The sequence below is a fragment of the Gossypium arboreum genome, chromosome 1 (genome assembly GCF_025698485.1).
Source record: "Gossypium arboreum isolate Shixiya-1 chromosome 1, ASM2569848v2, whole genome shotgun sequence".
In the NCBI taxonomy this organism is placed as follows: Eukaryota; Viridiplantae; Streptophyta; class Magnoliopsida; order Malvales; family Malvaceae; genus Gossypium; species Gossypium arboreum.
In genome coordinates this window covers 10,740-26,047 of record NC_069070.1, presented here as the reverse complement: position 1 = coordinate 26,047, position 15,308 = coordinate 10,740, and the positions used below count along the sequence as shown (strand labels likewise).

The 15,308-nt window shown below is 34.6% G+C and overlaps 2 protein-coding genes across 13 annotated transcripts; one reads left to right on the top strand and one right to left on the bottom strand.

The window, feature by feature from the left end:
- Positions 1 to 61: 61 nt before the first annotated feature.
- Positions 62 to 7,126, bottom strand: LOC108451806 (adenylylsulfatase HINT1-like). 8 transcript variants are annotated; one of them, XM_017749494.2, is made up of 6 exons: positions 6,992 to 7,126; positions 4,334 to 4,391; positions 3,075 to 3,176; positions 1,389 to 1,585; positions 1,189 to 1,307; positions 62 to 301 (listed from the first exon to the last, which is right to left on the bottom strand). In XM_017749494.2, the coding sequence occupies exons 4-6, from the start codon at positions 1,468 to 1,470 to the stop codon at positions 182 to 184; spliced, it is 321 nt and encodes a 106-aa protein (XP_017604983.2). In that variant the 5' UTR covers positions 1,471 to 1,585; positions 3,075 to 3,176; positions 4,334 to 4,391; positions 6,992 to 7,126; the 3' UTR covers positions 62 to 181. The 8 variants fall into 8 exon arrangements, with proteins under 8 accessions (XP_017604983.2, XP_017604985.2, XP_052881418.1 ...); XM_017749496.2 differs by having other exon boundaries at positions 1,389 to 1,495; XM_053025458.1 differs by lacking the exons at positions 1,389 to 1,585; positions 6,992 to 7,126 and adding an exon at positions 4,870 to 5,344 and having other exon boundaries at positions 246 to 301.
- Positions 7,127 to 7,501: 375 nt separating this feature from the next.
- LOC108466425 (peroxisome biogenesis protein 5-like) lies at positions 7,502 to 14,750 on the top strand. 5 transcript variants are annotated; one of them, XR_008279904.1, is made up of 9 exons: positions 7,693 to 7,824; positions 8,864 to 8,981; positions 9,890 to 10,083; positions 10,165 to 10,389; positions 10,743 to 10,860; positions 11,769 to 11,962; positions 12,044 to 12,268; positions 13,047 to 13,236; positions 13,723 to 14,750. XR_008279904.1 is itself a non-coding variant. In XM_053025439.1 (5 exons), exons 3-5 carry the CDS (start codon positions 10,213 to 10,215, stop codon positions 12,093 to 12,095), a joined length of 423 nt encoding a protein of 140 aa, XP_052881399.1. In that variant the 5' UTR covers positions 7,808 to 8,981; positions 9,890 to 10,083; positions 10,165 to 10,212; the 3' UTR covers positions 12,096 to 12,140. The 5 variants fall into 5 exon arrangements, 1 of the variants encoding a protein (XP_052881399.1); XR_008279900.1 differs by having other exon boundaries at positions 7,808 to 8,173; XR_008279901.1 differs by having other exon boundaries at positions 7,502 to 8,981; positions 9,645 to 10,083.
- The last annotated feature ends 558 nt before the right edge of the window (positions 14,751 to 15,308 follow it).

The window sequence follows — 15,308 nt, the reverse complement described above, 5'->3', positions numbered from 1 at the left end:
CAACTAGGTAATCAATGAATTTAAGACTCACATGCACTTAAAGAAATTGGTCTTGCGAAGGTGGTGTAACGTTTGGTACCTTGTAATAGTTAAAAGGTAACAACTGGAACTTAAAGGGGAAAAAAACAAGAAAACTCAGCTGTAAGTCTGCCACATGCAGCTTAATTAAAGTCTATTTCGATTATTTCGATTCTCGACCATTTAAATGTCCAAATTCTTGCTTCCAATAAGCTTGTGCTTCTTCGAGTGTCCGAAATGTCCAAATATGAGACTCAGCTTTCTCGCGAGCCTCCAGAATTTCCTGTTTTCAGCAGGACCAGTTCATTATTGGGGAACAGACAGCAAAGGTAAAATGCAACTGCAATTTAAGTTTTTTCTACATGGAAAAACCAAATAGTTGGGCTGTCAATAAACCTCTCTACAGTTCCTAGACATCGTTCCGTTTACATGAACGTTATCATCATTAGCATTCATAAAATGACATGCTATGTTTTCTTACTCAGCCCCTTCATTTCCCTAAAGCCTTGTTCAACACAATTCAAACATGTGTAAAGGGTATGCGCTTCCAAATATAAGAAATAACTCTAAAAAAATAAGTATACTCATATAGGACACATATCCGTATAACACAGTTTTGAACTTAACTAAACATTTTGGAACTTCTCATTAATTCATTATTGAAGAGATGAATTCACAGCATGCGAATCATAACAATAAAATTACGATTAGTCGGTTATTGATATGTAAACCCTAAAAGTGAAAATGCTATCTTTTTTTCATTATGGTTCAGAGATTTAGGGCACCATTTACAATTCCCAAAAATATGGAAGATTTAGGATACTACAGAAAGACCTAGTTTAACATTACAATTGAAAACAAGCTCATCCCAAGCAATTAGGATTTCTCAGTAGAACTTGATATCTTATATGGATGGCACTCGCAACTAAAATTGAGATTTGTGATCAATGGCTGCTCAAATTGAAAGAGACATTACATTTATAATTGTTGATAGTTCATCTTCGACCATTCTCCAATCAGCTTTTAGCTTATGAACCACAATTTAAGCATAAGGCAACCACTAAGTAGCTTATTAACAAATTAAATATAAATTGAAATAATAGTTTTTCCTTAAATCTTTTTGCAATATTTTTAAATCGGAAAAGAATTAAAAGAAAGAGGAAAAAGAACCTGGAGTTGAGAAGAGGGCTTGGTTTTCAAATACAAACAATCCCAAAGAGCACTCCATTTTCCATAGCAATTATCCAAAACTCCTTCTCTGTAATACTGTTGCAATTGATGAACCGGAGCTGCCCAACATCGAATTAATTCATATAAAAAAATTGAAATTGGTAAAAAAAAAAATGGAAAATAGAGAGAGGGAGGAATACAATAGCAAAACCAGAGCGCGTCAAAGCATTTAGTGCAGGACAAGCGACGTTGAGAGACAGAGGATTCTTTTTCGGCACTCATCTTTCTTCTACGTCAATCTTGCGCGCTGGCGTCGAAATTATATCTTTGGGTTATAGTTGGGCTTAGGCCCAAACACCATCACCGGGGAAAAAAAATTGAAAATGGAAAATTCATTCTGATAGTAGAAAGGGATAAATTTCAGAAGGCTTAATGATAATTCGGTGATTAACGTTTATATATTTTGTCAAAATAATTCTAATTATATTTTAAGCCTTTTTTTACCATCAACTTTTGTTCTTTTTTTAAATTTTTTTTTTTAAAAAAATTTGATGATTTTTAACGAGATGATGTAGAATTTCATACGTAAAATATTTTTAATGAGATGTAATTTATTATTACTTTGATAACCCAATAAATAATTACATATGAAAAATAATAAAATAAATAAATATTTCATAAAGTTAAAATAATAACTCTTAATTTAAAAATAATAAACTTAATTATCTAAAAAATTTCAAAATGAATGCACACATTCAAGATTTTTTTGTTTGATTTATTAATTATTTTTTAAACCTCTTAGTAAACAAATGCATGCATTCTTCATATTGAAACTTTTTAGATAATTACATTTATTATCTTTAAATTAGGAGTTATTTTTTAATTTAATGGATAATTTATTTATTTCATTATTTTCACATGTAACTATCTTATTGGATCACCTAAGTAATAAATTACATCTCATTGAAAATATTCCACATCATCCAAAAAGAAAAAATTAATAGCCAAAAAAAAACAGTTTGAAAAGAAAAAAAAATTAATAGCCAAAAAGGCTAAAAATACAATTATAATTATTTTGACAAAAATATGTAAACGTTAGTGACTAAATTTGTTATTAAGCCAATTCCAAAATTATGAAGGTATTTTGATATAATATAAATATTGTATAAGATTTGGATATGATTTAATTGCATATATAAATTTTATATTTTGGTTAAATTAAACACATGAAATATTTAATTTGTTTTCAGTTGTGTGATCATAATATAAATACTCAGGTAAGATACAAAATTTTTGGAATATTAATTTGAATCATGCTAATTAATCTTGAAATTGTTGGACTAGATGTAACAAATTACAAAAACAAGTTGTATAGTATAAATTTTAAACAAGATAATGATGCATTAATGTATAATATAAATATTTTAAGCGTAATATAGAATATTTATCACTAATTAATAGACTTGTTGTCGTGCATAATATTTACCATCTCTATACGATTTTACTATTTTCACTTTCCTAATTAATTGTTTTTCAACCTCATTAATGTATACCTCAAGAACATTTATTGATTGAAATTTTCATTAAGCACATAGGTAGAATAATATAACGGAAAATCATTAATAAGTGTGATAAAATGCTTTTCTTCTTTAAAAGTTTTAACAACAAAGGGTCCACGTATATCAGTGCGTGTTATTTTAAGAAGTTGATTATGATTTAAAGTCATATGCAATTATTTATTCCTAGTTGTGAAGCTGTTTAACTCTGAATGAAATAAATTTTCATGTATTTCTAAGCACCATATTTTTGGAACTACAAGTACAAAAGCATAATTCATAAATTCAAAGAGAGAGCGGAAAAGACAATGTTGAAGCAAAGATTCATACCTGATGAAGCAAGGGAATCAAAAAATCCCAAAAACAGAAACGGCAGAGAAAATCACAGTATAATGTGTCTTTGAGTTCTTTCGGGCGTCGGTTACAAAAAAGCTAAAAAATATAAGAGGTAAAATTTGAAATGAGACAGACATAATAAAGAAGAGAATAAAAGGGAAAGAAATGTAACAAAAAAAGGAAAATGAGGAGAATAAACTATGAAAACATGCCAATTATCACAAGCCACAGGAACTAAACAGAAACCCAAAAACCATGACCATTATCACAGCACAAAAAACCAGGACAACTATCCCAAGTCGCAAAAAACCAATGGCCACATAGGCCCAGAACAAAAAGAACACGAACCCGATCCAAAAACCACGAAACCGTCCCATCTAAACAAACCACCCCAAAACATCAGTAGCACAAGTCTACCAAAACTCAAACACCAAGTAAGAACAGACAGCACCAGGACATGGAAATACCAATAATCGCACAGAGAACTCAATAAAAAAGAACAAATATCACCCTCAAGCCATGAAAATACTTCCCTTCAAATGCCAACCTTACCTAATACATCTGCTATCTCATTTCCCTGAAAACATTTGACCAGCTGACTGATCCAATTAATGAACCTAATAATTTCAAAGCATAAGGCCACTTCCACGTTCATTCCTTAGAATCCATCCTCTTAAATACGATAAGCATCCCTCAAAATTCCAACAAATTCTCATCTATTACCCTTAGCAAGACCACTAGTGAAAATAAATTAAACAAACATAAAAAACACAGCCCTTTATCTAGACAGCTCTTAAGACAAACAAATGAACCTCTACTCTCTCATTCTAACTTAGAATGTGTTACCCCACAAGTCTCGATGCATTACTTTAGGCCAATAACGGGCTACTTGTCAAAATGCACAAGGACGACGTATCTTGTCCAACTTATAAGGGCATGGGGTGTTTGCATTTCTATCCATTTTAAGATAAAAATGGAAGAGGTCAAAAGTAGTGCCTTTCGAATTGTTAAAAGCCAGACCAAGTTCCAGGTCACGACCAGAATTTGGTTGAGGGAAATTTGTTTTAAGAAACAAATAAAAAAATATTTATATATAAAATGAGCATCACCTGTTGCAAGAATCAAGCCATAGTTCAAGAAGGAAAAAAAAAAAGCCTGATTTCTAAAAGATCTTTCCAGCGTACAAATAAGCAGTGACTGAATCAGCAGAATTTAAAATCAGAAGTAAAAAGAAAAAGAAAAAAGATCAGAACCTTATCATCTTCATACACCACGGTAGCTGGTATTTCCTTGTTGATGATTTTGTCAAATCTGAAAAAAAAAAAAAAAAGAGTAAATGAGAAGGAATGATCCCGCTAATTCACATCAAAGTGAAAAGGGAAGGAAAATTTACTGTCGAGAATTATTCTTAAAAAAAGAATTCTTTCTTTTCTAAAAGAAGAAATTGATGAATAGAAGGAGAAGGAGAAACATAGGGCTGGGCTGACATGGTAGGAGAATCAGAGGGAGCAGAAGCAAGAGCAGCTTCTTTCTCCGAAGCCATGAGGGAAGATGCCGGAGGCAAACAGGTTAAGTGAGAACTCAAAACAAACAATCGGCTCTTCTTTATTTCATCATTCATCTATAAATATAATCACTAACCCTAGTTTCTTGCCTTTTTGCATCAGGTGAAAAATTTATATAAAAATTATATTTAATATAAATTTGTGTAAACCGCACAGTAAGTTCTGAAGCAGGGCAGTGATAAATATAAATTTGTGTATATTTAATATAAATATAAATCACTAACAGCACAGTTAGGTTGAAAGGTAATCGCCGCATATGCCAAGCTCACTTCCATGCATACCTAGCTAAAGGATAAGCATTGTGTAACTTATGCATATTATAAATAATTACTGACATTCCTCAAACTTTGGAGGGATAAATATCATGAGCATACTCCATTGGCGAGTACCTTTCAACCTTTTCAGGCATAACTCAATGAAGGTACAATTATACAAGTAATTACAAGTTTTTCAGGGAAAAATATTGTGCAATGTTCAAGCACATATTTCAAGGAACTTAGCTTTCAATGCATACTTCTACTTCTCAAACACTTAACCTACGAGACATACTTTCTATTCTTAAACACAGCCTTCAAGGCATAGTTCATTTTCTTTGGCACTTAGCCTTTAAGGCAAACTTCGTCTTCTCAAATACTTAGCCTTCAAGGCATGCTTTGTCTTCTAAGACACTTAGCCTTCAAGGCATACTTCGTCTTCTTAGACACAGCCTTCAATGCATACTTCAACTTCTCAAACAACTAAACTTTTCAAAAACAAAGCCTCTTCAGGCACATTTAACCTTTTTAGGTAAATAGCGATTCTAAGAACACCTTGCACATTTGAATGTTTACACCTTGCCTTCAAGGCCGTGTGCGAATTTCACAAGAACAATCAAATCACAAACTTCGCAAAAATTTCCTCCAATTTTACGAAACAAAGTAGGCAGAAAATTTTCTAGACAGAACTTGCCCGGAACATAGAGACTTCACTAATACTTTTTGTCTCAGGTAAGCTTACTTTATAACCTTCCCTTCAACTGAGGGCAATTGTTACACATATCCTCACTTAACATACCTTCACCAGACCTCATCAATTGGGACAACCCCACCAAACAGAATAACCCTGCTAATCACCACCCTCTGCCCAAGGCCTAGTCACGCCAAGCTAAACCACTCTGTTGACATTACTCTTTATCCTCGTTACATCAAATCACATAGCCGCCCTAATATGGCACCCACTTTGAATAACAAGCCCACCAATAAAACAAGGACACATGGCTTATAAGTGTTCCCCTTAAATACTCTCCTCAAACCTCATAACAAGAGGGGACCAATCTATCTACTACCAGTTACAACTCTCGGCCCATCGAGTGAACTGCCTCCAACCTTCTTGCCACATTCTTATATTGTATCAACAAAACCAATTCAGAGCAGTAATATAAAAAACATCAGGCATGATTCTCTATTTACATACTCCAGACCTCCTAAAGCTGGGAAATGCCAAAACACCATTGCCAAGTCTTATAGAAAATAACCAATAGAGAACCGTAAAAGAGAATGATTAGGAAAAAACAATAAGAAATATGTTTCAAGTTAACCAACAACAAACAATACCAAGCATGTTACAGGCAAAGTTGAAGGAAAAGAAAGTCATTATGATCAAAGTGTAGCAAATTGTAAAGCAGCATTGAACATATTTTGCAAGCCACATACCATTAAATTATAGAAATTGGTAGTCCAAAAATTAGTGCATCTTATAGACTAATTTGAACTCCCAAGGCTATGTTAATCAAAGGAAAAGAACAAACCCAGACAATCAGTTCACATATTGATTTTCTTTTTTCAATGTTGTCATAGTGTGTAAATGTTGAGGGTTAAAATCTCCAATTCTTATCAATATCAACAAGCATCCCAATTAGATTATTATTATTATTTTTTTAAACTAAAGTACAGACTTTTTGAAAAAACTAAGAAACAGAATGTCACAACTCACAACAAATTAAAAAGACATGTTATTACCATCCAGAAAAACTACCAAACAAACTCTACATGCGTCACAACTCCCACCGGGTTCCTAGAACTAAAATCAAGCCAACACAGATGCAGTAAACAATTTACATACGGATGTTTTTTGTTTAGGCAATTAGTATTCTGCTAAGCAAAGACTTGAAAGAAATAGAAAATAACACAAAAGCTATAATATTAAACAGAGGGAAACAAACAATCCAAAAATAAAGACCGACATCTGTAGATTTGAAAGACGGAATGAAACAGTGATTTCTAAAGCTGAAAACCAAAAACCCTAAGAAAAACCCACTGAAATACAAGTAAAAAAGCATGGAGCTGAAACTAAAAAAGAGACTGATACCTGAAATGAGTTTCCGTTGAAGCAGCGAATTTCAAAAATCACAAAAACCAGAAACGCCAGAGAAAACTTAGGGTTTCTCTCTCACGAAAACTCTCTTCCTTCTATAGCATGTGTTTTTTTGGCCCGTGGATACCCAAAGCTAAAAAAGAATAACAGGAAAACGTTGAAAAGTGACCGAGAGCAAGAGAGAATCGCCGAAGAAATGGGGAGCAATGGATTGAATAGATAATTGAGGATTTAAATCTCGAATGATGGGAAGGAAGCTGGCCATTAATCGTAGGTAAGCCGCTAGAAGGTTCCTGGATCGGGGATATTCTCAGTAAGGATACCCCGCCGTTGTATATCCCATTCTGGGGATATCCGAGTGTGGGGTCTAGGGGCTTGGGGCTTGGGTTTAGGGTTGGGCTGGTTTTTTTGGCTTTTGTTTCAGTGTCTGGGGCTGTGGATTTAAAAAGAGCATTAAATATACATCGGAGATTTAAAAAATCTTCCGAGAAGAAGATGCCCGTTGTGTCTTTTCAAATCCCTTTCCTTCCCCATCATTTCATTCCAGAGTTCTCTCGCTCTCTTTTCAAATTTTTGCTTTCATTCTTTTTTACCTTCGGGTAACCAGAGGCCAAACAAACATCCCCCATTTGTTTCTCGATTCGATTATCTCTCTTCAACTTTTTTCTCTCTTTATTTTTTAGTTTTGGGTTACGAGAGGCCAAAAAAAAAAAAAAAACACATACGCGCTACAGTAGGAAAACAGTTTTCGTGAGAGAGATAAACCTAAGTTTTCTCATTTTATGTGATTTTCGAAATCTCCTGTTTCATCGTAGACTGATTTTCAAGTATGAATCTTAACTTTGTCTTTTGCCTCCTTACATCTGTAAATGTTCTTGTTTTTTTTAATGTCGGTTCAAAGCTGTTTGAAGAATCTCATGTCTTCTAGGATAGCACCTTATCAGAAAAAAAATGGCTTCGAATTTTGTGTAATTCATATTTTAAGAAGCTTTTGGAAAATGTTGCCTTCTTTTTGCAGCAAGTGATTTAAGTAACATTGATTTCTATTTAATGGAGTTAGCAGTTAGAACTGCATGATAAATAAATCTACTTAATTCATAGACCGTCTACATTTGTACAAGCAGACAAACTTAAGATAGGGGATCCTGCCAAGGAGAAGGAACTAACAAAATTAAGGTCACTTTTCCTTTTTTAAGCCATTGGTTAATGACTTCGGTTTTCATCGTATTAGTTTGCATGAATTTGATTCTTTGAACAATCTTCTTGTGCTGTTTTGGGGTTAATTCAAAATTTTCCGAATCAGTGAATTAATGGTTGATGTGAAAATTTGATTAGGACAATGTGAAAAAGTTATGTTCTAATTCTCTGGACTATCAAGTTTTAGGTATGTTACGGGAAGCCTACTCTCTGTTTACTGGTAAGTTTAACAAGTAAAGATAAATTTAATCTTGAGTGTTAAATGAGGTCGATTTCCTTTAATCTACAGTTTATATATATTTAAGGTCAGGGAATACTTTTCATTACTTGAACACTTGGCTGTTTTCATTTAATCTACAGTTGATATATATTTAAGGCCACTGTCCTTGTACAAGTGCGGTTTGATAAATTTGGAATTCTGTTTTTGTTTCAGTAATATCAGCAGTATTGACACTGCTTTTCTGGTCTGTTCAGTAATCCATACTGAGCTTTATGTCATCGGAAACCCACTGCGAATTTAACCAGTGTTTGTTTCCACTCAAGTTCATGTCAACAGAAAATAACAGAGCTGAGGGGTTTTACCTATGTTTTCTAGCTGAAGTTGGCCTTTACTCTGTGGTTCCAAAATGGCCAAATTTAAAAACTAATGCAAGTTTGTGAATAATGCAGGAATCCACGGTGTGAATTGAGGGTCCATCGATAGTGCTGTAACAACTAGTGTAAAGCCAGAGTCCACTGACAATGCAGTGACCCCCAATGTCAAGCCAGAATCACCTGGGAAGATCCAGTAAGTACTTTGTTCATTAACTGAAAGTTTTCTGGTGATCTAAAAATTCGAAAGTTGTGTTTGATGTTTATCTTTAGATATATGCTTATTTGAAGTTTTTTAGAAGATTTAATAGGAAAGTCGTCTTTTAATGTTTCATTTTCCTAGTGAATAGTCTGCTTTAACATTTGAATCTCTTTCACGTTCCCATTTCATATATGCCTATGTTACGAGCTTCAATATCTAGTAACATTTTTTTAAGAACCTTCATACAGGCTTTTAACAGCTACCATTTCTTTTAAAAACAAATGCTTTTGGTTATATCTAACCAAGTGAGGGCCTTTATGATTTTAAAGCCTGGGCAAAGAAACATGTTTTACATTTGCATGCTTGATATGTTGCTTCACGATGAGTTTTGTGGAGATAATCACTACTCAGAACTTAGTTTCATGAAATGTCATTCTCAGACATGCGAATTAATTTGTTGTCATCATGTTGTGTTAATATCAACAACTTAATCAAATCCCCCTTTCTTTTCCTGGAGACCTTCAAAATTCAAACATTGTTTGATTATATTAAGTTAGAAGATAAACTGTCACTGATGATTCTTGTAATTGTATATCTCTGTTTGGTGTTAAACCAGCTAAAAACATTGTAATTTGTATAAATGTTCTTATTATACAGAATCTGCTACTCTGGTTGGTGGTTCTTTGATTTTCTTCAACCTGATCAATGGGCTGAGGAGTCTGCAACTGTATGAGAACAACTAGGGTGTTTTGATTTGTTTATTCAGGATACAAAGTGCAACTAATGATTCTGCGTGTTATGTATTATTTTGAGACTCTTAAACTGTGCGAAGCTCTTATTCTTATTTGAAATATTCTAATTTTCTTCATTTCATTAAATGTTCTTGACTTGATGGTTAATAGGTTTTCAGTGGACCTGACCATTGGGCCAATGAATTTGGTGCTGAAAGATTGCGACAAGAGTCTGTCGATGATCAATGGGTCAATGAATTCTCAAAGTTGCATGTTGATGACTGGGCCGAAGAATTTGGTTGTCAAGTTGGCGAGGGGGCTTTGGGAGATAGTTGGTCTGATAACTGGGCAAATTCATATGATGAGTACGTCTAGTAGTCTTGAAGAAGTTCACTTTATAACCTCTCTTAATTCTACATGAATGTTTTGGATGTGAAAACTTGTAGGTTCCTCAGCGGTCGGACGCTTCAAGGGGTGTCTTTGCATTTTCTGATATGAATCCATATGTTGGTCATCAAAATCCTTTAAAAGAAGGTCAAGAGCTATTGAGGAAAGGACTTTTGAGTGAAGCAGTGCTTGCCCTAGAGGCTGAAATTATGAAAAATCCTGAGAATGCTGAAGGTTGGAGATTGCTAGGAATAACCCATGCTGAAAATGATGATGACCAGAAGGTAATCCACTTTGCTCTAGTTTGTCAGAGTTGGATAGTTCGTGTGTATTCTTACACCAAAAGACATTGTTTTTGTGTTCTTTAATACTACAAGAATTTCTATTAAGAGATGTGACTGCTTGTCTAGCTCAGCCATCTGTTCAGCATCTTTGGTTATGATTCTTTGCCTGGAAAGGTTGACTATTTACCTTTCTATTCCACCTAGATCTAAATCATTTTTAATCTTGTCTAATGCCCTGTGAAAATAAGAGAGCTAAGGGGTTTTACCTATGTTTTCTAGCTGAAGTTGGCCTTTACTCTGTGGTTCCAAAATGGCCAAATTTAAAAACTAATGCAAGTTTGTGAATAGTGCAGGAATCCATGGTGTGAATTGAGGGTCCATCGATAGTGCTGTAACAACTAGTGTACAGCCAGAGTCCACTGACAATGCAGTGGCCCCCAATGTCAAGCCAGAATCACCTGGGAAGATCCAGTAAGTACTTTGTTCATTAACTGAAAGTTTTCTGGTGATCTAAAAATTCAAAAGTTGTGTTTGATGTTTATCTTTAGATATATGCTTATTTGAAGTTTTTTAGAAGATTTAATAGGAAAGTCGTCTTTTAATGTTTCATTTTCCTAGTGAATAGTCTGCTTTAACATTTGAATCTCTTTCACGTTCCCTTTTCTTGTGTGCCTATGTTACGAGGTTCAATATCTAGTAACATTTTTGTAAGAACCTTCATAAAGGCTTTTAACAGCTACCATTTCTTTTAAAAACAAATGCTTTTGGTTATATCTAACCAAGTGAGGGCCTTTATGATTTTAAAGCCTGGGCAAAGAAACATGTTTTACATTTGCATGCTTGATATGTTGCTTCACGATGGGTTTTTTGTAGATAATCACTACTCAGAACTTAGTTTCATGAAATGTCATGCTCATACGTGCGAATTAATTTGTTGTCATCATGGTGTGTTAATATCAACAACTTAATCAAATCCCCCTTTCTTTTCCTGGAGACCTTCAAAATTCAAACATTGTTTGATTATATTAAGTTAGAAGATAAACTGTCACTGATGATTCTTGTAATTGTATATCTCTGTTTGGTGTTAAACCAGCTAAAAACATTGTAATTTGTATAAATGTTCTTATTATACAGAATCTGCTACTCTGGTTGGTGGTTCTTTGATTTTCTTCAACCTGATCAATGGGCTGAGGAGTCTGCTACTGTATGAGAACAACTAGGGTGTTTTGATTTGTTTATTCAGGATACAAAGTGCAACTAATGATTCTGCGTGTTATGTATTATTTTGAGACTCTTAAACTGTGCGAAGCTCTTATTCTTATTTGAAATATTCTAATTTTCTTCATTTTATTAAATGTTCTTGACTTGATGGTTAATAGGTTTTCCGTGGACCTGACCATTGGGCCAAGGAATTTGGTGCTGAAAGATTGCGACAAGAGTCTGTCGATGATCAATGGGTCAATGAATTCTCAAAGTTGCATGTTGATGACTGGGTAGAAGAATTTGGTCGTCAAGTTGGTGAGGGGGCTTTGGGAGATAGTTGGTCTGATAACTGGGCAAATTCATATGATGAGTAAGTCTAGTAGCCTTGAAGAAGTTCACTTTATAACCTCTCTTAATTCTACATGAATGTTTTGGATGTGAAAACTTGTAGGTTCCTCAGCGGTCGGACGCTTCAAGGGGTGTCTTTGTATATTCTGATATGAATCCATATGTTGGTCATCAAAATCCTTTAAAAGAAGGTCAAGAGCTATTGAGCAAAGGACTTTTGAGTGAAGCAGTGCTTGCCCTAGAGGCTGAAATTATGAAAAATCCTGAGAATGCTGAAGGTTGGAGATTGCTAGGAATAACCCATGCTGAAAATGATGATGACCAGCAGGTAATCCACTTTGCTCTAGTTTGTCAGAGTTGGATTTAGTTCGTGTGTATTCTTACACCAAAAGACATTGTTTTTGTGTTCTTTAATACTACAAGAATTTCTATTAAGAGATGTGACTGCTTGTCTAGCTCAGCCATCTGTTCAGCATCTTTGGTTACGATTCTTTGCCTGGCAAGGTTGACCATTTACCTTTCTATTCCACCTAAATCTAAATCATTTTTAATCTTGTCTCATGCCCTGTGAATACCATCATATTTTAGGAAACAGAACAACCTATTGATTAAGCAAGCAAGAAAACCTTTTGAACACAAAGGATCTATTTTCTTGTACGGCTACTTTTTTCTTTCTTTTGCTGGCTTGATATAGCCATGTTGGTGTACCATGCAATGTTCATTTCTTATATATGAAAACTTCTACTGGAAAGGGATAGAAGGAGCTATTTTTCGTTTAAACATTGAAGTTTGCAATATGATTGGTATTACGTTTATCTTAGTGGCCCGAGGCTTCAGTCAGAGTACCAGATCTAAGGCTGCAGTGTTTGCCTGGCTGTTTATCAAGCCTATGAAGTGTAATGTTTCACATTTATTGCAAATTGTTTTGGATGATTAATGTGTCTGCTTGTCATTATCTTGAGACTTACATGGATTATGCAAGACCTTTTTATACTTCTGTTATTCTTGATTAATGCATCTGCAGTTTAATGTGGTCTTTATTGGGGGTCCAAATATTTGACTTTGTAGAAAAAAATGTAATTCACTGATTAGATATCTCTGTACAGGCTATTGCAGCAATGATGCGCGCTCAGGAGGCCGATCCTACCAATCTGGAAGTACTTAGGAAATTAAAAATTTCAGAACATTAGCTTTGTGGTTTCGAGGATAGTGCTACCACTTTTATTCCCTTCTTTGCTGCGCGGCTGCTGCTGCTACTGTTTCTGTTCGCCTTCAGCATTCGGCTTGGTTTCTCAAGTAAGCATTTTCTTTTTATTCGTCTTTACTATTGTCCCTATACACTCGTTGATTTTGTTAGACTTTTTTTTCTAGGGTTTCTGTGACTTAAAATGAAATAGCTCTCTCGTATTTTTCATTAATTTACTTTTCTGATACTCTAAGATTATTAGGATTTTCTGCTTTCTGGGTTGAGTACAAAATTCCTGTGTTGCATTTCCTAATTCAAATGAAAGAAGGATTTTGACTTGTGCTCATCTTTGCATATTTGATCCTCTGTTTTCCTTTTGCCTTAGTGTTACTTTTGAATCTAGGGTTTTTACATCTAAAAACGAAAACAGGATGTAGTTTAAAACACAAAAACTTAGTTTTGAAATGGTGCTTTAGGGTTGGGAATAGGGTTAGAATTTCTTATTCATCTGCGGTCTTCAAGATTCGCCAACATGACCTCTCCTCTTGGCTTTTTTTTTTTCAATAATAATAATATTATTATTCCCTTCGTTGCAGCTGCCTAGGCTTTGTTTTATGATTGGATCAATGGATTCTGGAAATTGTGCCAGCAAAAATTCTCCCAAGTTAATTAAAAACTGCACAGACGAAACTAATAGGGTAATTATTGATCCTTCGGCAACTACTAGACAAGGTAATAAGGAATCTTCTCTAGGGCCTATCACCTCTGATGCGAACAGAGAAATTGGAGAGTTCCCCTATAAATTTAATTCTCCACCCACCGAAGTGAAGAAAGCACAAAATCATCCTCACTTTGATCCTGATACCACCATAAACCAAGAGTCAATGGTTTCTGTCAACCATAGTAGTCCTAGAACCCCAAAGGATGGTATTTTCGACCCATTTGCTCCTGGCCCAGAATGCATGGTGTTTGCTCCTTCCTACAGGAAATATGTTGATGAAATGAGGATAACTGTTGCACGCCGCCTAAATTTTAACATCTCTGTTGGAACTGTGGGTTCTGTAAACCATAGAACTGCTGTAGATTCTATTTCAGATGAAGAAATGTTTGAGTCTGTTTATGAAAATCTCTTGGAAGTTATCGTTTCAAACCAAGCTGAGGGTTTTCTTACTGAATTTTCAAATATAGAATGTGATCTGATGGTAGTAAGACACCCGCTTCAGCTCCTTGCCTAAATGGGGTTTCTGATACTTGCCCTGGTGCTCCTATTAAACTCACTGGGAGATCAAGGGTCATTGATTTGGGGTTCTGCAGAAAGCTTGAATTCTAAAACTACACTTAATGACATGGCAGGGGATCTAATTTGCTCTATTTGTTTCAACCCTAACAGCATGCCTCTAGTTAAAGCTTTTGCTTTTTGCAGATGTCTGTCTGACTTCCGAGATAACAGAGTAACATTGTATAGTTATTTTCACTTGCAACTATTTTTTCTTCTTTTTGACAAGGGATAATGTTGCACAACGCATTGTAGCATGCATAACATTGTTCCAGCTATCATGTATCTGGTTCTCTTTGACAGATAATCTTTTATGGTAATCAAGCTTGAAGAAACCTTTTTACTTTAGATGTGTCCCCACCCATTTTTCTGTTATTTTTTTTTCCTCCATTATTTTGTAATGCCCGAATTGAGATGGTTCTGCAGTCAACACTTATGTACCCCTAACACGTTCAAAGGATAATTTTACATTGAACTATTTAACTGCAAAATATGTGATTCAGTATTCCTTTTCTTGTGTCTACAGATACAAGAAGATATTAAGATGCTAATATCTTAAACCCTAGAATGCAGGGGTTTATATATAGAGAGAGATTAATCATAGCATGTATGTTATTGTGAACACTGAGACTTGTGGTGTGGTTTTTTTTTGGTTTGCTCAGAAATAAATGGTTGGTACTTTCTTGATTTTTAGGTTCTATGCGTTTGGAAAATATCGAAGTGATTGAAAATGTATAGATATAATCTTAATGTCATATGGTTACTACTTGCATCATAAAACATGTCTACTGCGATGTGCATGACTCTTGGCTTGCGCACAAAGATTTGTGATCAAAGCGTGCATAACAAGAAGTTCTGGGTTTATTTTCATTCTTATTCTGCGGCAGGGATAACCCTGTTATATCC